Below are 21,719 nucleotides of genomic sequence, written 5' to 3'. Positions count from 1 at the left end.
TTCTTTAGATTTTTTCAATAATATAACAAAATGAATATAAGCAACGTAAAAGGGTATTTCCCTAATAATCAATACCATTCAAAACGAAAGTTAACCAAATAACACCTCCTAATTGATAATTTTATCAAACTATTTGTCAGTCGTCATAATTACTCACTTTTTGATTTGTAAAATTCAGGTGTAAGATTTAAGATGTAAGATTTTCCTACACACTTCTCACAAAAATACGGTCTATAAACTTCCTCTTCTGATTTACGTCATGTCACATAACGATTGCATAATCTGTGTGTGCCCAATTGCTGTGTTGCCGAGCAGACAAACCAGTTATTGTGCAAAGCATATTCTTGTGAATTCAACGCTTATAAATAGTTGTAAGCATTGAATTATAACATGATGAAACACATTTAAAGCTAAACAAATATAGGTACAATGCAACTGTGAATTCAACACGTTTAATGTATGAGATACATGTACATATTTGTAAAAGTTAATTATCATTACATGAAACCTGCATGGGAAATCTAATGATGAAGCATTAAATATATCGAAAGTAGTTTTTTTTTTTTTATAATTTTTTTATTTTGATATTTTCAATTCACAATTGCATATAAACATGTCATTGGTATAATAGCAAGTGAAATTACAATTTCAAAGAAAAAAAAAGTTCTCATTAGCCAGTGTCTTATATATATATAGCAATATATATGCATATAAATATACAATTAGTGAAAGTTATAGGGGAGAAAGTAAAGAAAGAAAGACTGATAGTATTATGTACAGAAACATTGTATTGGAGCACTTTGATAAGTAAAATTGTCAATCTATTGACATACATAAATTTATCAAAGTCGATTTTTCATTGAAAATTTCATCAGTCAGAGTAGATCACAAATCTGTTTTAAGTGTTTTTCATACTGAGTGAAATTACAATTTTTTAAAAGTAAATATTTTTCAATAAGTAATCTATTGGTTATTATGGTAAACAATGCACTCATATCCAGTTTGGGTACCATTTTGTATTTATAGGCAAAAATAAACTGTTTCACAACAAGTGTTAGTAAGTTATGAACTTTGTAAATAATATTGTTGTTAAATTTACCGAATAATACACCTATCTTATCAAAAACTATTGGAAAATTAAACTTTGATAAAAACATTTCTTCAACTGCACACCATATCTCTTTAACATTAGGACAATCATAAAAAAGATGATCAATGGTTTCCACTTCTACCTTACAAAATGTACAAAGCTCATTGTCCTTTAGTTTTAATTTCGTTAAAAAGTAGTTTGTTGCAATTATTCTGTGTAATATTTGAAATTGTAACCAGTGATATTTAGATTACTTTGTAGTTTTAAAAGGAAGCTCGAAAATTTTACCCCAATCCGAGTCACTAAATCTATAACCTTCTTCATGCCATTTATAAACTGCGTTGATTGTTTCTTTCTTTTTACTTATTAAAAAATTATACATATCTTTACAGCCTTTGTTTGCTTTCTTGAAAATTGCAATTGTATTTGGTATATGTGGTTGTATTTTAATTCTTGCCTCTTTAATATTGTAAGTACCAATTCTATCCAGCACAGCCTTTTTAAGTCCAGCATATTCTAAAAAGTTTGTATTTACATGTAAATTATTAAGGGATTCAGGACTTATGAAATTGCCTTCTGAATCAAAAAGATTAATTATAAATATGAAGCCTGCATTAAAATAACTTTTTAGGAAAGCTGAATTACTACCAATTCTAATATGTAGGTTATACCATATGTGTTCACTGTGAATGTTTTCATTTTTAAGGGCTGAAATGTTTATTATTTTCTGCCAGCTATAAAATTTAAGAAATGAAGATAATAATTTTTCTATTGATCGACGTATCAAAGAAAAAATTGACCGGAAAACTTCATTAATGCGCGTAGCGCATTGATGAAAAAGTTTTCCGGTCAATTTTTTCTTTGATACGTCGATCAATAGAAAAATTATTATCTTCATTTCTTATCATTTAATATAACATTTTCAAATCAAAAAATGTGAAGTGTCATTGATCAAAAATGTAAATAATGTAAATAAAGCGGCGCGTATGAATACAAAACAACAACAGCAACAATATTCAAAATGGATGCGCCTTCAGCTGATGCAGAGCTATTGTACTGAATTTAATGGATTAAACACAAATAGTGAGTTAAAATCTGAACCGACTGAATTGAAAACGAAAGGAAAATACATGCGATAGCTTGTGATATTATTCACTGTGCAGAAAAATTCGTAATAAAACTAGTTTTCATGTGAGATTGGTGGAAAATGCAACTGGACATAACCATCCAAGGCCAGGAGAGGCGATCGTGGACGAAAATAGTTGATATGTCGACAAAGAATAGTATGTATAAGCGACTTTTGTAAACGTTGTGGTAACTAGATAGCCAGTGATGTACTTAAATGATATACTAGTATCTGCCGCTTGGAATGCGCCGAAGGAGTTGATGCATTTTACTCATAACGATGCTTATTCTGAATTTCTGATGACCGATCATGTAGGGTACTGTGTAAATTTAAAAATCATCGTTACCAAATTTGAACAGCAGTGTTACCGTGAAAGTGTATGGGTCTATATGTTCGTTATAATTATTCTGGAAAAGGAACAGCCAGCCTCGCAGTAATGTTGATTGATCTCAAGCAGACGAAATCGTGAGAAGACGCTTAATTTTCTGTTTCGTGAATAAGATATTGTGTTTTGTTTATTTTTGAAGGTTAGACTTTCAAGTTTTTATGTTTATAAAGTTGTATTTTGTTTGCTGACAATAAAAAAGACACAACATTACACTTTGTTGACAGTGTTTATTTTGGAAATTCCCGTTATATAAATAGTGTTTGATCAGAACAGTTGAGAAAAGTAGATCCGGCAAAAATTTTTATTGATGCAGGTATCAAAGAATTTTTTCGACCAATCAGAAGCGCCGATATCTCATCAAACGAATAAATATTAAATGATACTTCTTTCCAAAAACAGTTATGCATTATATTACCAAGTCTGGACAGAAAGTCTGTTCCTCTTAGCCATAAATTGTTCACTGTTGTATTTAGACTTGTCTCTAACAAATTAACCCATATAGATTTTGAGTGAGTTAGTCTCCTTATCCAGCTTGACTTCAAGGCCAGAATAAAGTCATTATAATCTACCATTTTAAGACCGCCAGATCTATAGTCTTGTATAATAGTTTGTTTATTTACTTTGTGTATTTTGCTTCCCCAAAGCTAAAGGTATAATTCTCTCTCAAAGTTTTCTAAGAAGTCTTTACTTGGATTTGGTAATGTAAGTATCAAATGATTCATTTTTGGAATTATAGGGGATTTTATGACAGTTAATCTTCCTAATATTGTTAATTTACGTAGGTTCCACTGCTTTATTAGTTTTTTTTATATTGTCTAGTTTTACATTGTAATTTAAGTTTATCATATCATCTAAGTTTACCGAAAATTTTATCCCTAGCAAGTCAAAGTTTTTATTGTTCCAATCAAGTTTCCATCTCGAGTGATGAAACGTTTCTTTTGAGAATTTTTTACTTCCTATCCACACCATCTTTGTCTTAGAAAAGTTAATATTTAGTCCTGATATATCCGCAAAAAAATCTAGTTCTCTAAGAATACCGTCTAATGTTTCTGGTGATCCATATCGAAAGTAGTTGATTTGTTTTTAGATTGTTCTCTGTGATTGTGATTTGTTTGCTAATAAACACAATTATTTTTTAGTTACTAGCATTGATTTTTGGTGATCAGATTTTAAAAAGCATGTCTCTTTGTTTTGGATTTGTATTTTTTTTTTAGGGTAGAGGTCAGAACCAATTATAACGACAAATAATGCCGAGTATTAGTGGTATTGTATACGGAGCACAGACATATGATTTTTCTTTTCCTTTGCTCTTATACAATAGTGCATTTTAAATATTTCAATGATGATTCATTCTCGCGTGATTTTTCTCATAATTTATCATTCACACAAGGACATATTAATACAAAAGGTTTTATTCTTAGTTTGTAATTATACCCTTAAGCTTCAAGACAACACCCACTATTGTGAATGAATTTGTAAAAAAAAAGTATCTTTTCATCAATGTTATTCATATCTGACAAAATTTTAAATTTATTTTCAGTTTGAATTTAAACCTGCACTTGATTGTTCAAGAATGAATCCGATTACATATCTATTATGAACTCAGTAAATTGATATTGTGTGTAGTCATGAAACACTACCTCAAAACTGAAAATAGAAGTGTTGGAGCAGCAGAAAGGTATTTGATAGAACACTGTCTGAAATAAGTATTGTCCATCAATTCACATCAATTCACATTTGATTCGGTACTAATATTTATTTTCAATGTACCCATGATTGGATGAAAATAAGCGAACAAGAGTCTGCTAACTAAGAGACGTCATTTACCAAGGCGCTATTTATAAGTAACACTCTTCTTAAAAAGATAATAAATCATAAACAAGTTGCATTTATAATGACACGTAACCACCATATGTAAAATATTTGCATATCCATTGTCCTTCTCCACTATACATACACCGAGGAGCTGCATTATTTTTTTTTCTATAATCTAAATTGCGCATGCTCTGCCGGTATCCGCAATTACCACATACTTTTAGATAGCGGATTCTCAACAAATGTTATATGGGTTTTACTTGTATATAAATTTAATATTTTTAATTACACAAACATGTAGTATTAATATGATTTATCTTATGTTTAAAATACAATAATATTTTAGTTTTATTCATATTTTTTTTAGTCAATTACAGACATTGTTTTTACATGTTTTGTTTAATAAAAAATACTGGAATAGAACAAAAGTGTTTGATTTTTATATTCATTTGAACAAAATTCAATATACAAAGAAAAATAAGTCCTAACTGGAGAGAAATCTCTTTCTAAACCAAAAGGTGTAGTAATGTTTGAAACTGGCACTACTTTGAAATAATTTTTTTTAAAGTTCGGCACGCCATTGCTTGGAGAAGAAGGCGACATTTATATAAAAAATAATTAAATTGTCTTTTATATCTTAATGCTGTTAAGAGTTTGCTCTAAAGACGGTAATTTTTTTTAAAGCCAAACTTGTGATACATATACAACTGACAGGCTTGAATAAGCCATAGGTTTTATATGCTGTAGTAGGTCAAGGTTTTTGGAGCAGGTGCCCTGTGATGGTCATAACCAAATTATTACTGGTCTATGGTGGCATATTTCTGCCACCCACATTATTTTTGGTGAACATAGTATACCACGTAAAGTCAAAATAACTATCTCATCAAGTCGTGATAAATTTCTAGTTTCTTAACCGAAACCGACTTTTTGTTGGGATAGCTATCTCGATAATTTATCTTGTATCTTGAATAAAACTCATGGCCTTTGCAAATACTGCCATTCACAAAACAAGATAAGTTATGAATAGATATTTGATAATAGAATATTGGAACTCATTACCAAGGACTCCTTTATTCTGCATCGAGGAATATAAATGAAAATTATAAGGCTGTCTTCAAAATATATATTAAATATGCTGATATTCATTTTCCCTATTATTACACACTGTACGTCATTTCATCATATTTATAAAGTTGAACTGTCTTTAACACTTAAAACTACATGAAATTGAAAGTGTTGTGCTAAGAATTAAAATAAACATGTTTTTACCTTCCGTATATGGTTCTACATGTATTGTGTGTATTTCTACTTTATCCTAATATTTTTGTTTTGTTTTCCTTGCTAATTAAAACATATTAAATAGTTTTCTGGATATTGTTTTCAAAAGTATTATAATCTTTAATTGTATGAGTTAATCTAATTAACATGTAATTCAATATCAACCTTGCGTCATTAGTCTTTTATTCAAGGTGCATAAAGCTCTATAGTCAGCATATTTATATACTCATGTTAACTACCGATTCATTTATGAATTTTGCAACTGAAGATCAACTAAAAGATAACTGACCAGACACCAATTGCCGGGCAATTCGGTATATTTCATTTTGACTACGCACAAATGCCTTTCTAGAAACGTAAGGGAATATTGAACAATGAGTTCCAAAACACGTTTATACAATTGTTATACATGTATCATCTCGTTTTGTGGATGGCAGCATTTGCAAATCCAACAAATTTTAGTCAAGATACAATATAAATTATCTCATAGCTATCACAACAAAATATGATAGCTTATGTAGACTAGACAAAAAAGAAGTCGGAGTTTGTTGAGAAACAAGAAAGTTATCTTGACTTGGCGAGATAGTTATCTCGACTTGACGTGATATGTTATGTTGACTAAAACTACGTAGATGGCAGAAATATGCCACCATATTTGTCCTATTTTCAGCAAACCTTCATAGGTGGTGCATTTTATGATACTGATGAATTCACAGGTTTGAATGCTGAGCCTAAGACGTAGTTTTTGGATGCTGGACTAGGGTGTTTGGAGCGGTTTAAAGTTTTTGGAGCAGGTTGCATTTTGTAGACAAATATAACTTTTTTCAGTTTATTCTTTACCAGATTTGAATAGATGATGATGTCTTCTACATTTGATTTAAATGTTTATTAATTTTAACATTAAGGTAACTTAATACTCCTAAATTTGTGTGATGAAAGTTGAAAAACAGAACTGACTTCAACTCAAATTATAAAAATAATTTTGCAAAAAAACACATCACATATTTTGAAATTCCAGATAAACATAAAAGGAAGCACCTTTTAGCGTCAGAAAGTCTTACTTTTTGTTTCAAAGTAAAATCCAAGTGGGCATCAACTGGTTTATCTATTTTAACATTTTTTTCAATAATGTAAGAAAGCTATAATTACAAACAGATGTTGAAATTCATTGTTGGTATAAGAAATGGTATAACATTTGGACATACAATAAAGAGAAAAAATGATAAACAAAATAGAAATTAAAGAAACAATTCAGCTTTAAAAATATCTTCAACTTAATTATGATATTAATTAATCCGTGTGATAATATTCACATGAAATTATTAAATTATAGTGCACAAATTTAATTTAATTAAAACTTTTACAAAAACTTATGTCATCACAAAAGACTGGACTTACTTTAATATTCTGAATAAAGCAAATTCACAGAATTTTTCAATCTCAGATGATACTAAACGGAACAAAATATGCCTCACTTAGTGTTTAATATCATGCTTTGTAAGTAGCATAATGTCATTTCTTAAACTTATTCAAGATTGTTCCATTTTTGGGAGTTGATTTTTAATCAACTCTCCTATGCAGTCACTCGGACAAACCGAAAGTGAAACAGTGTTTGGACCTCAGCACAAATCATTGCTCCTGACAAGACTTAGTTCTTGAAAATAATTGATGAATTCGATGTAATGTATGCTAAAGCATTGTTTTTCAAGGAAACTTATTTACAAATACCTTAGAAATAGTCAGATTTTAAATGGTACGAACGATTTAAATATTTTTTGTAGTCGTATGTATTCCTACGCCAGAGTTCAATATAGTCTCGATCAACTCGACGCTCGGCTGTCTTCGTAAACCCTTGTCGGAGATTTACGGTGTCAGCCGAGCGTTTGGTTGAACGAGACAAGAGTTCAATATTGCTTGGATACATACAATTTTCGAGAAATATTTCTACCACTGAAACATAGTTTGATTGAATTAATTTTATCTTTAAATATTATTCAACATGATTCATATGGAGGTTTCTCGACATTCTAGTCGAAAAAGTTCAAAAATTCATATTATAAAAATATGCGTAATTCAAATTAGAAACTATTTTTTTTATACGTATACATGTACTTGTCATGCAAAATAACATATCATTGATTTTAATATAAATAAACATCGACAAAATCAACTCCCGTCAGTTCTTCAGTACTTTGATTATATTTTGTAAAGTACCTAGTTTAAGTTTAATTCCCCATACACTATTTAAACAAAGCCAACCATAAACAAAAAATACATTTACAGGCTATGATGCAAATTTGTTTTAGGGGTGTAAAGAAGGTTGAAGATCAAAATTTATTTTTTATGACCTTTTCAAGGAGGGATGGGGTCAGGGTGATCGAAAACTAATTTTAGGATAAGTAAAGAATGTAAAGTGAAGTTTGTCTAGAACTATATTCTGGACATATCTGACATGATTTGTGGTAGGCCTAACAGTAAATAAGAATATATCTAATTTGGTTAATTGGATCTTTCGTGATTGCCTGACGTTATGACTTCAGGCATATCTAAGGTTTAAAAGTTGCATTCTCCGAAACAACGCAGATAAAGGGAGCAAGCAATATCATGATATTTCACAAAAAAGATTAACCGATGTTCACCATGCAGTGCACGTGTGTGTAATCCTGATTTAAAAATATACCAGCATTCCACCATATTTGAACGGTGGAATAGGGGGAGGGGGTCATCGCAACAATTTGTATCATATTACTATACAATGTAAGTAATAATTGGGGTTGGATTATCATTATTACAAGAGAGTCATCAGTTTGGATTAAAACAAATATATATTTATACAGCTGGAATGTTTACTGGAAGAACTAAATCGCCAATGCGGGGTGTGGTCCGATTTTCGTTCAGTTGGGCGATTTCATTTATCTTAAAAAGGGATCATCATAACTCGCGTGTCTTACTAAATGTACATTACTACATTTAAAGGGGCATAATCACGATTTTAGTCAAATTTTATTTTTCTGTTTTTATTATTTGCAATGCTTTAGGAATGCATTTCTAATGATCAAATGAAAGTTGGGTGCCAGTCGTTGAGTTTTAAGCAAGATACAGGGCTTACAATTTTTCGTCATGTAAACAAGGCTCGTGCCCTGTTTTTGTTTACATAGGTTCAATATTACATTAAAAATCTTTTAAAAGCTGGTTTGTCTACCTTATTATTCATTTTGAGCATAAATAAACACTTTCTAACGATTAACACATTCATTTTAGGTCTAAAACTGGAATTTGCACTTCAACATTCAAAATGTAAACAAACGCTTTGTTTACCTAGAGAAGAATTGTAAGCTCTGTAACTCACTTATGACTCATCAAATGAAACTCAAATTTTGGTTGCCTATTAAAATGTCTTACTGGAGCATTGCAAACATTAAAATCGGAAAAATAATTTTTGACCAAAATCGTGACCATGCCCCTTTAACAATTACTAATCAAGCGTCTTTGTTAATTCCATATATTTCTTCCAAAACATCCAATCCAAAGTATATTATTCACATTTGTAGATGTTACAAAACAAATGTCAAAATATTCATCTGACACCCTCTCCGTGCATCTCTGCCAATGTATGAGTTCATTGAAGGGACATTAAAGATGTCAGACCCCCTCCCTTTCAAATTTGCACGAAAGAATTCTTAATCAACTGTCACGAAATCCCTAAAACCCTGTCACCAAGCTCCCTCTATTTCTTTAAGTATTGAGGATTTATCTCTCTTACTCGGACTGAAGAAAATAGCACAGATGAAACATTTGGAGCTTCACACCAAAGCAATGTTATGATCCGAAGCAAATTTTTATCCTTAAAACAATGAGATAAAAATCTTCTTGGTACCAAATCAGAGCATATACATTTTTCTTTACATCAAAATAAAAATATTCCATTAGAATCACTTCATTGTACAATTATTGCATAACAAAGAAGATATTTAACACTATTGTTCATACATTTCATGACTATATTGTGGATTATCAGGTAAAAAATGAAATCTGTATCTGGTAAATTTTTATATCAGATAAAGCCTGTTTACTTGTCTACACACTGCCATACTCACTTTTATCTAAAAGCAGCATGGTAACACAGGACAGCTAAAAGGATATCAGCATGTAATGGAGCTCAAATCTGCTCTGACAACCATAAATCTTGCTTTGATAAGAAATATAAAAGAAACAACTGGGATGCAACTTCATTCTGTGATTTATGTAACATTCTATATGTAGAGCAAAAGAAGCAATGAAATTTCAATTGGACACACTTAATTGTACCCCTCATCAGGCCATCCCTATAGAATTTGAAGAGAATTACTGAACAATGATGATTGACACATCTTAGATAATTTACAGCAAGAGCAATAAGCACATAAATGGAGTAATTCAATGAAGCAATGCATTTCTGAAGCATATTTACAAGAGAAATCACAAGTGCATGCCATATCACAATACTAAAAAAAGAATCAAACCAACCCCCATAGCTGTGGATATGGGTGGGGCATCTATATTGTACCCATACATGTTACATGATATGATTCCATTCAAATTATTTTCATTACTTAGAATAGAACAAGTGTGCTGGGGTTACCATATAAAAAATAGTAATATCCCCTTCTATACTCTGTCCCGAGTTTTTGCTTCCATCACTTTTTGCTTGATTTTTCAATAAAAGTAAATACCTTTGTGCTCAAACTAAGTTCATCCACTAATATAAAAAAATGTCCAGATTATCTGTTTTGAAACACCCCCTCTACCACTCCAGGTTTCAATACACATCCCGAAATTGAAAGTCTACGGTGATTTTGCATTGCAACAGCCATTAATAAGCCCGGATGATAACGTTAGAAAATTGCGCGATGCATTCCGAGTGTATTCCGAATGGAGAAAAGATGTAAACATTCCCCATTATAAATCTCCGTAAGGAATCTGTTTTCGTTCCTGTGAATTTTTCTGAGTGGAAAGGGATAATTGTTCAATGACGATATCTTGGATATATTTCCTTAACGATTTCAACTGTATTTCTTGCACAGGTATGTGTAATTTTATTTAAAATCATCAAAAAGTGATGGAAGCAATAACTTGGGACAGACTTTAAACATTTCAACAATGACTAATATTTCAATATTTTAGGTAATTCAAACATAAATATCAGTATTTGTATTTTGTAAATAAGGAACTCCCCTTAAAATGTGGGTAGAAACTGATTTATTTTTGCTATATTGCATAAAAACATTTTCTGGTAAACTGAAATTCATTAGTTCTTAAGGATGAAAACCATGAAAATTAAGCTCCTAGATTCAATCATGATGATATTATATATACTTGACTCATAATGACCTTCTCAACTAAATGCATGAAACCTATTTTCTACACAAAATATGCATCTGTGTGATCTTGTAAATGGTGTTAAAGCATGGTTTGCCTTAAATTATTACAAATGGGATATTCAATGTAAAATAAACATAAACATAGCACATATTTGTCCAAATCCTCTCATTCCTTGAATCATGAATAAGTAGGAAATGAAATTAAATCTCACATAACGTGAGCAGAAATCAAAGAAATTAAAGTTTTTGTCAAAATAATCCTTCGATAGAATGTTCATGTTCTTCTTTGCAATGTTTCGCACTTGTCGCTTAATTCTGAGACTTGCACGTAAGCTCAAAATTGGTCATTCGATAAAAAACTAGTCACTGCATACTCTTACGACAAAGTCTGAGGGCATCATATATGACTGCAACAACTGATTTGCACATTTTTACAGCAGCTAGAACACAGAAACCAATAGTCTAAGCTCTAGTGACTTCATTTCATCAATTTCCAAAGGTTTTATTATTATATATTGAAAATTATATGTTTTCCACACCAAAAATCATCATTTTTCATATTTTTTTCATTACAAAATTTTAAAAGCATTTTTCTATCTTCAGACTGCAGAAACTAATTTCTGTCAACAAGATTTGACATAAAATAACTCATAAAATACTGAAAACTGGCATCTGCATGCAATTTTACAATTTAGCACACAGCCCTTCAAGGTATCACACCGGTAATTGGTTTAACTATATATCACTATAGAGAGGGGAACATTCTTAAAAATCAGTTTGTATTTCTTATGACAAAATATTCGGAGGAAATGTTATTTGTTACCTATCTCATCAGCTAACACCATAAAAAGGGCAAGCGATACGGCATTTTCACAAAATATTTAGCTCCAAACAGGCCTACCCTCAAAACCACGTGTTTTCCATTTTCCACTTTCCCAGGAAGCTGCTGCATGTGCCCTGAAAGAAGTAGTCCCTGTGAAAAAAGATCACCACCTAACAAAATACATGAAATATCCTTCTCAGTGGTACAAAATTTTTAAAACTGAATAAAGGAAAATGTAAAAATGCAGTCGAGGAAAAAAATAATTCTGAAGTATATATGGAACTACAACTGAAGTTCATTTTGATTGTTGGATAACCGGTGTGATACCTTCAAACAATTGGATCAAGATCTCAGCCGTTGCGTGAATCATGAATGGTAAAGCGGGATTTCGCGCCATAATGTCTCATTCATAGCTTTTGTGCGCCGATTAGTGGACGAGTCCGATGGGATCATGCGAATACCCCAAAGCAAACCGTGTGTTTACATTACAGGCACGTAGCATCGGGGTTGGGGTGGGGGGGGGGACTGCTTCTTTTGCAACAGACACTTTTCTTAACTTTATGAAATAATTGAATTTCAAGTGATATATATGTACATGTTCTAGATCGAAGAAAAGACTGACATCTCGTCTTAAATTTGCACGTTCCTTTTATAAATTTATGATCAGCAGCGAAAATTAAAATTCATAACTGATAAGATAGCCTAATTGATACATGCTTGCTTTAATTGAATAAGTTTGTTTAGTCAGGCAAGCTTTTTGGAAAGCTATTACCTTTTAATATATGGTGTAGAGAAATACAATATCATAATATTATTTACAAGTATGCTAGTGTTTCTATGCTGTATCACGCTATTCATACCTTTCCCAATGTGTTAACTATTTTTTGGCAAATGTACTGTCTTATTTAAATTCATCTGAAGCTGTCTTATATGTAAACAGTCTTACCTGTCTCCGTCAATTATCTTAAAGAACAAACGTTTTTAACCATTATTTTTGATAATGGACACTTACAGGTAGCTTATTGGATTGTTGTTTAATTTTCAAGCATTTTATTTTTATGAAAAGCCGATAGAACAAAGAATTTTAAACAAAAATGTTCTAAAGGGACGTAAACACAATTTGAGATTAAAATTTTATGTTTGATAATACTATATTATTAAAAAAAACCCAACAACACTACTCCATTAAAACTCATATCAATCACATCACATATGTAAACAATAACAAGACTCGAGCTTTGTTTTATTAAATCTGTTTATCATTAAATAAGATGGTTGTCCAAAATTGAATTATTCTTTTAAAATAAGTAATATAAACTTCATCTATTTATCTGACACGGGTAAATGATAAACGTTTTTACAATATTGCTAAGACAGATTTCTTATTGCAAATTATGTATTTTAAACAAAATATGTACAGCAAGAATTTGGTTTACAATCTGCATACTGGTAATAGTATGTTGAAGAATGTAGAATGTACAGCAGTTGTTTGAATAATATCCTGTCAATCATTGCGTTTTTTGGAGATAATCTGGTGCAAAACCATTCCTAACTTACAGAGTTCTTTAACATTATTTACATAAAATAGATGTTAAAATTTAAACATGTATTTTAGTTTAAAATAAATTGCTTGAAATTGCTGATAGCTTTGACTTATTAAGACAAATTGATAGTCATCCTCAATTTCGGATCTGCAATATTATCATATTCTCTTATTACGCAAAAAAATATATGGCGTCCACTTTGTATTGCTTATTGTGATGTGATGACATTCTAATTTTACTAATTTGTTTTTGTATATACATGGACAAGTTATTTTTCACTAAATGGTCAATAACGTTGCTACATGTATATAACATCTTGATTAACAAATGATATCTGCAATAAGATTTTGCACCAAAAATGTCAAGGATTCTTTCCTTTATAAATAAAAAATGTGTTTTATACCATATTTTGTCATGGTAAAAAAGATGTAGCCTAATCCAATTTCAAACAATTAGTCTTTGACATTTGACACTCTGTTTGTGGTATTATTTCATTTTTGTTCATACTCTTCTAACATTTTGTCATAACGTGACATTATGATACAATTTCTATTTTGTAATAATTTAAGTTTTAATTTAAACTTAAGAATTTGAAAATAGCTTCAATGGTAGCATGCCGGTTTCTAAACACACCTAAGACGTATCTGTATTTTTCTAACACACAAAACCTTTTTTTATATAAATTTTAAAGGTATTTTCTTAATCTATTACATGCACTGTGGTTTACTTAACTTCACATCCGTTATTCAAAATGCTACTAACATAAATGTAAAAAACACCCAGAGAAAATTGATTTAAAATTTAAAATTAATTGACTTTTCTTTGATCTAAGATAGTTCATTGCTTTCCTACCTTGATTGGTTAATTGTATTTATGTTACATTAAAATTTCCATTATAGTTTAATTAAACACTAAGACACATGATTTTATCTACAACTTTTATTTGGCCAGTGTGCATATTATGCCTTTTTTGTTTTCTTGTACTTTATTACCTCTGTTTCTGTGTACAACAATTTTAGTTTTATCGGTATTAATGGCCAGATCCCACCATTTTATGCGTAATCATGTAACGTGTTTAACATCAGTTGAAAATCAGTTCAAAAGTTGAAAACGCCGTACAGTGATGAATGCTTTTATGAAGTCTTTGAAGCAACAAATGATCTTGTAAATTTCATTTTAAATGTCATCAGCATGCATCAACGTAAAAAGATTCGATTCTTGTACTTGTTAATGGACATTACAATTCTTTTTAAACTCAATTTTGAGGGGGAACAAATCCTGCCTTGGAAGAAGACCAAGTGATTTCTTTGAAAACATCTGATAACATTCTTGCTGACGTAATACAGGAGTTCATGTTATTATACAAAGAACTTATAGCGTATAACATTTAGCATCTTTCCTCTGATACCACACATTCCAAGTTCTGCGAAAATTTAAAGCGCTGTACAGTGACGAATGCTTTTCTGGTGTCTATTAAAGAATATAATCATTTTTTTTCTTGCGTAGAAACATACTAAAAAAATTAAGACATACAAAATAACAGCCTTTGCAGTTCGTAAAACCCACATTAAGCGTATGCAATAACAATGTTTACATTAGCCAATTTTATAATTCTATTATTTAGAAATTAAGTGAAAATTTACCGAAGCAACCTATTAGACATATGCCCCTGTAAATATATTATTCTGTCACTTTTTAAAAAAAAATATTTTGATTGACCCGTATTTTAAAAATAGTAATAATTACTGATTTGGCCCACATTTTAGGTAAAATTGCAGATTGTAAAATTCAGTAAGCCAAAATATGTACAAAAGAGAGAAAGTTTTGCTGAAATTTAATAAAGTATTCATCGATAAATGAGTCTGTTCCGTGGATTTTGTCTCTTTAAGGTAAAATATTGCAGTCTCTATTTCATTTTGGGATATTTCCTTATGAAGTTTCTCAAACACATCCGAATTAAGGTCAAAATGTAGTAAATGAAAGGTGCCTACAGGTTTATGAAATTTCAGATATAAATTCTTTTAATGATGCTTCATAACGATAGCTTTGTTTTATAGGGTGTACCGGGGCTTAATTTGTTGGTAAACACAATGAAAAATCATGTTTTGAACAGTCATTTTGTATGAAATAAGAAGAAATTCAGTAACAAATCTCGTAGTTTTGTCCATTTTTGACTAATGAAATGTATCTAGAATGCCTACAGTCTCTCAAAAATCGGCCCTAAACAATCTCTTGGCCTCTTGATGTCAAATTGAATACAGGTATCGGTGTTACTTCTCCCATAGTTTGATATATAATGTCAAGAAACTGTTTCAATTTCTATATAATTCCTTTAAAGCCGTAAAGTACGGGAAAATGATTCATCAAATCAATTATGATGTCATAATGGTTCTAGCACCAAAAAGACACTCTGGATATATTTTCTAGATCTTGACCTTAAAACTAGACACGTTTGAGTAGCTTTTGATACGTTTAGCTCAATAAGCATCATCGAATGAAAAGAAAAAAAAGGAAAGACAAGAACATTGTTAAGGGGTATTTAGATAAAATAAAAAACAACATTATTAAATTGAAAAACACGAACAATTATGTTATTAATCATCCATTATCTATAAATTGGTTGTTTGTGGCAGAAGCATTATTGTGTTTGGAAAAAACATGTCCTAAACATTTTCAAAACAAACTAAAAGCTCTATCTATTCGAATAGAGTATCCGAATAAATTTGACATCCATAATATATATGTATATTTCCTTGTATAGTAGAATGTATAGTGAATAAGAAGAAAACCACAAACCATAATTCAATGGAAAAGTTTTTTACATTAAATTGTCCACCAGTTAATAAAATTATTTTGAACACCGGTACAATGAATACCGTGGATAAACCTATGTAATCGCAAGTCTTAACCAACTATTCTTCGGGTAATTTTTTTTTAATATAAACTACTTATAAAGAGGACTGATACACATTAAATAAATTCCAAATTATTTGCAAATATTGCTATGAAATCATTTTTATTTCATAGAGGAGTGATGTGTCGTACCCTTTCATCGGCATATTCTGTCATAGCTGAATAATTCTGATTGTTTCTTGGTAAATCCTAATACAAGTGTTGGGCATGGTCGGTCATAGTTGAATAATTATAATTTTTTCTTGGAAAATCCTGATACAAGTGTTGGGCATGGTCGGTCATAGATGAGTAATTATGATTATTTTTTTGCAAATCCGGATACAAGTGTTTGGCATGTTCGGTCATAGTTGATGCATTTTTCGTTTGCCTATTCGCTCCACTCTCGGTCGAACATAGGCCAATAAAAACACACAATTCAATCAGGCTTAAGAATGAACAGGACCCCTGAAAACATACATGTTGTTTGATAATTATAGTCATTTATCAAGTTCATGTAACAATGATGAATCATCGGAATAAAATTTCCATGATTCTGTCCCATAACAATAAGTAGAAATTGGATTATATAAACATTGGTTTTGATAGTTTTAAGTTGTTTAACATTAAAAATCTGTTGCGAGGTGATGTTTGAAAGACGACAGAGAAACAACGTGAAAACAACGTGACGGCTCACATTCTACGACAGAAATTAACTCTTATTAAACACACAAAACCACAGCATTTTAAATTTATTTTTCAGTGTAAACTAAAACTGTCTAATTCTAAAAACGCACATCCTAATAACTCCGTTCACTTTTTTCAATCAGGTTTACTCTGATCTTGTTTATAATTTGCACTTACTTTTCGGGGGAACATAAATAACAATTAGAATGATACGGTTAAATTAAGAAATAAACATTTAAACTTGATCATAAATGTTCCCACCTTGTACCTAAGTTGAAACGCTATTGAGACAGCGTTGTTGCCTGCTTGGGATTGTGCATGCTCAAATGTGAGGACGGATTAAAATTCCTGAACAACCCTTATTTGGTACAAATCTTCTATACAAGATTCAAAACATAAAATCGGGAATGTTAAATGTGATTAGCTTTAAAATCCGTCTACGGGTACAAATGCAGTTGACATACTGTAGACATACGGCATGTTATTCCGAATTTTCCCGTGGGGCTAGGGATCTAGCTCCGATGTGACAAGATTTAGCGATTTCCTTACTTTCCTTTCTCGAGCACAAAAAAGAACACTTGAAAAAAAAAATTAAAAGAAGAAAATAGATCTACGAATAAATAAATATATAATTAAATATATATTTTTAAGATCTTGCCGCCAGTTAATATCGATCTTCTCAAAGTGTTCTATCCAAATATGGATACTTGGCAAATTTGAAAATGAGATAATCAGTTGTAAATTGGAAAGCAATGTTTATTGTTAACGAATCTAAATGTAAACTCTGTTTGAATGAGTTAAGAGGCAGAAGGCTAGTTTTGTTGGGTAATATGTATAAATTGTTTTAACGAGGCTGCCATTTTAAAGCGTTTTTATCTCTATACAAAAACGATTTTCAATTGAATGTTCTATAACTCAAACAATGTACTGAAATTGTCTTTTGAAAGAAATTGATATGATGGTATTGAAGCATTATTTAAAGAGTCAATTGATGGTAAACCAAGGTTTACAAGATGCAAAAAAATTATTTCAGCTGCTTTTCAGCATTTTCTAACTTTTCAACGGGAGGTAACTTGTAAAACTTCAAATATTTTGTTCTAATATTTTCCTTTTATTTTTTTTTTTAATTTCCCCATCGAAATTTTTTTTAAATGCTCAATCTTTATTACATATGTATTGATTATTATTATGTTAAGATTTGGAAATAATCTTGTGGCTACTTTTTTTTGTTTTACATATTTGCATTTGTATGACATTTTGTATGACATTTGGGTAAAATTGTGATATTTTTCTTTATAACAAATAATGTTAAGTTTTTCTTATTGTGTTAATTTTTTGTGATGTTATTGGTATGTTTTTGCCTTTATTTATATTTCAAATATTTTTCATATTTTTTTTTTACATAACGTGCAATTTCTTCAGATGCAATAAATGATAAAATTAACGATGATTGTAATGTGGTCTTCCATATTAAAATGTAAATCAAGATTCAAATATTTTTCATATTTTTTTTTTACATAACGTGCAATTTCTTCAGATGCAATAAATGATAAAATTAACGATGATTGTGATGTGGTCTTCCATATTAAAATGTAAATTAAGATTATATGAAACATTTCTGCATTTGGTGAATTTTGGAGAATTATTTTTTGGACCCCCCCAGCCTCCTTAAATAATCCGGAATGAATTGAGACCATGTGCTGCATCGTTCCACCCCTTCTGTTCACTTTGTAGAAACTTAGTGGTCAGCTTCATTGCACATGTAACTTTTTGGATGAGGTGTAGGTCGATAGGAGGAAAAAATATATGTTTTAAAACAATATAGATAATATAATATCATATAAATATAATATATGGGTATATTCTAAAATATACCCACCATGACTAAAATTACTCTTAGCCCCTCTGTGAGAATTTCATCGGTAAAAGAATCGATTTCCTTTATAACCTCTTTCTTGATGACAGAGAAGCAACCCTTTGAAGAAAATATTGATTATTAGATATCTTTACGAAAACAACTCCGAAAACATCTTAATTGCTTGTTACCTATGTTGTAAGAAATAGTAGTACATGTATACTTTTTAAACAATTATTGACATTAGATATGCATATCACTTTAAACCAATAAGACAAAATCTATGTACACTGAATAGACTTACTTATCTTATCAAAAAAATCATGTATACACATATATCAATTTACTTTGGTAAACAAGTAACCCAATAATTGATCAATATTGAGCACCATTAAGTCTCATATCATTGTAACAAGTGAACACGATAAAAAAAATTGAATAAAAGTTTATTCCAGATCATATCTCATGTATTTTCCTTTTTCAATTCTATATTGTATTTTTACCCCCTTTTAAGTGTCGTTACCTTGTCATAGTAAATGCCGGGGCTAACAGAGGAATGACAGTCGGAAGGAGCGTATTGATAATCATTTTCTGTAAAACCTTTGCAGCACGTTTTTGGTATCTGCGAGGCGGTGGCCTGACAACTTCCATGTGTGGTACACCAGGATGTGTGATCAAAGTCGTTAGTAGTCCCCGCCACTCTGTTAACGCCGCAGCATTCGAACTGAAATATTGCATGCCTAGTAATACGAGAGATAAAATTGGGTCGGAGTTTATAGACTAGTCTGAATATTCTTAATAAAATATTATTTGAATGCGCTTTGAGTGTGCTTTCTTTATCCTTTTCACTTCTTATCGTACACAAAAGAATATATATACTTAAGGTTTGTGCAACCTTAAGTCTCGATCCGAAAGCAACCAACTGTAACTCTTTTTTTATGATAAAATATATGCTTTTAGAGCAAAGGTAAATCAAAAAAGGAGTAGATTTCACTGACGACTCTACAAGTATCTCATACAGATGCACGTAAAATTGCAACTGTTCAGATTTTTTTTTGTCTAATTAAACGGTTTCTTGTGGCAAATCAGTCTGTGACTGAAAAGCTTTACTTTCACTTACGTCTATAAATAGTTGATTCCACTCATTGGAGATCTTAGTTTCAGTGGTTAAGTTGTCACTCCGAAAGTAATCTTTTAACGAAGATACCATTTGACCATGCAAATCACCCTGTTGTGATAAAAAAGATGTGTGAATAATATTCCCATATCACAAATGAGGTTGTATTGAAAAAACATTACCGTTTTGGTGTTAGGATCGATTTGTTCATTGTACAGATCCACGTAAAGTAAAACCGACCAAATGGTCAAACCTATGAAGGCAGCGGTAAACTGTAACAGAAGAACGTTCGATTAACTTCAAAACTTTCTAAGTGTTTTTCCTTTTACCTATAAGATATAGTTTCAAAAATTTAATGAATTTAAGCTTGAATAAGAATGGTATGCTGAATACATACTAAAGAAAAGAACACGACTGCTGCGTATAAAATCTTCTTATAGAACATTTGTGGGAAGATCATCAAGATTGTCAAAATTATGCTAAGACCTAAGACGCAAGCCAAGAAATATGTCAAACGAGCAAAAAATAGTTCAGTTGTATTTTTGATGCCACCAAAATCACTGGATGTGTTGATGTTCAATTTCTGTAACTTTTTATGAACACTGAGACCATTGGAACAGTCCTCAATTGATAAATACATCTTTATCATTGGCCCACTGGTGATCTATATAAATTTTAAAAGAAAATGATGTGTATAAATGATTTTTAAACACAAAAATATTTAAATGTTGAAGACAAAAATTAATTTATATTTAAATTAAGAATAATACTGATAAAAATTTAAATTTTCGTAATGAAGAAAATACTTACTGAAAGAAGAGTGGTAACTATCCAAGCCAATATGGCGGATTGGACTAAATATGTACGTGTCATCTGAAAAAAACCCCAAAATACCTGTTCATTGAACCATTTATTTTGAAATAAAGATGGTTTGATATTGATCTACAAAAAATGCATCTGCTTAAAATCTGTATCGGTGGATATGTAGCATATTTTAACATAGGAAAATTAAACATGATTTAGATGTCATAGACGTCTAGACATAAACATTACATCTAGAAAATTATATGAAATGACACAGTGTAAACAGTGAAAGTATAGGTCTAGAAAAGAATTAATTCGTTTTCGAGATTAATAAACTCAAATGCTTTTTGGCGTTATGGTTCATCTTAGTTAACCTTTTGCGCTGAAATTTCAACCTAAAGATAACTCGTTGTTTCCTGTTTTTTCTTGTCTTGTTCAATCTCAAGCAAATTAATTTAAACTATATGGGGATAAAAAAAAGTCCAAATTACTTCACTTCGATATTCAAACTGTAATCAGCTAGTCCGACCACATCTGATTTAGTATCTGTCATCGGACAAATATTACTATATGTGCATATACAACGCTTTGGATAACTTTAAAGTACCAATTCGATGCATTAACTATTAAACAGTTACATTGTGATTGATATCAAGTTTGCCTTTATTGCACAAGATTTTTATTCTGAAGTTAAATGTAAGTAAACAATGCACCTTCCCTACCAGAAAATATTTACTCATAATTGGTACATGTATTTCGGAAAGCAACAAAAGAGTGAGATTTAATCTATTTATTTATAACATGCCGATCATGCCTTAATTTTTTGGATAAATATTGATTATTTATCCAAACATGTGTCCATAAAACAAGAAAAAAAATTACGTTCCTCAAAATATATTGAAATATGAAAAATGTTTATTTTTTGTTTGATAAATTCTTGCCA

At 30.5% G+C, this 21,719-nt stretch overlaps 1 protein-coding gene across 4 annotated transcripts in view; it reads right to left on the bottom strand.

Moving 5' to 3' along the window:
- LOC109617040 (uncharacterized) overlaps positions 1 to 21,719 on the bottom strand; it is a 36,874-nt gene that overhangs the window by 10,911 nt on the left and 4,244 nt on the right. The window contains exons 2-8 of one of the 4 annotated variants that reach the window (XM_011441357.4): positions 20,783 to 20,845; positions 20,370 to 20,636; positions 20,155 to 20,244; positions 19,976 to 20,083; positions 19,379 to 19,579; positions 18,880 to 18,975; positions 15,948 to 16,781 (exon numbers count right to left, since the gene is read on the bottom strand). In XM_011441357.4, the coding sequence (XP_011439659.2) occupies positions 16,527 to 16,781; positions 18,880 to 18,975; positions 19,379 to 19,579; positions 19,976 to 20,083; positions 20,155 to 20,244; positions 20,370 to 20,636; positions 20,783 to 20,845 (1,080 nt within the window). In that variant the 3' untranslated portion in view covers positions 15,948 to 16,526. The other 3 variants (XM_066074833.1, XM_066074832.1, XM_034444067.2) reach the window with 3 other exon arrangements.

Source organism: Magallana gigas, chromosome 2, assembly GCF_963853765.1.
Source record: "Magallana gigas chromosome 2, xbMagGiga1.1, whole genome shotgun sequence".
NCBI lineage: Eukaryota > Metazoa > Mollusca > Bivalvia > Ostreida > Ostreidae > Magallana > Magallana gigas.
Note: the sequence above shows the minus strand (reverse complement) of the source record. Positions and strands in the feature narration are given on the sequence as shown.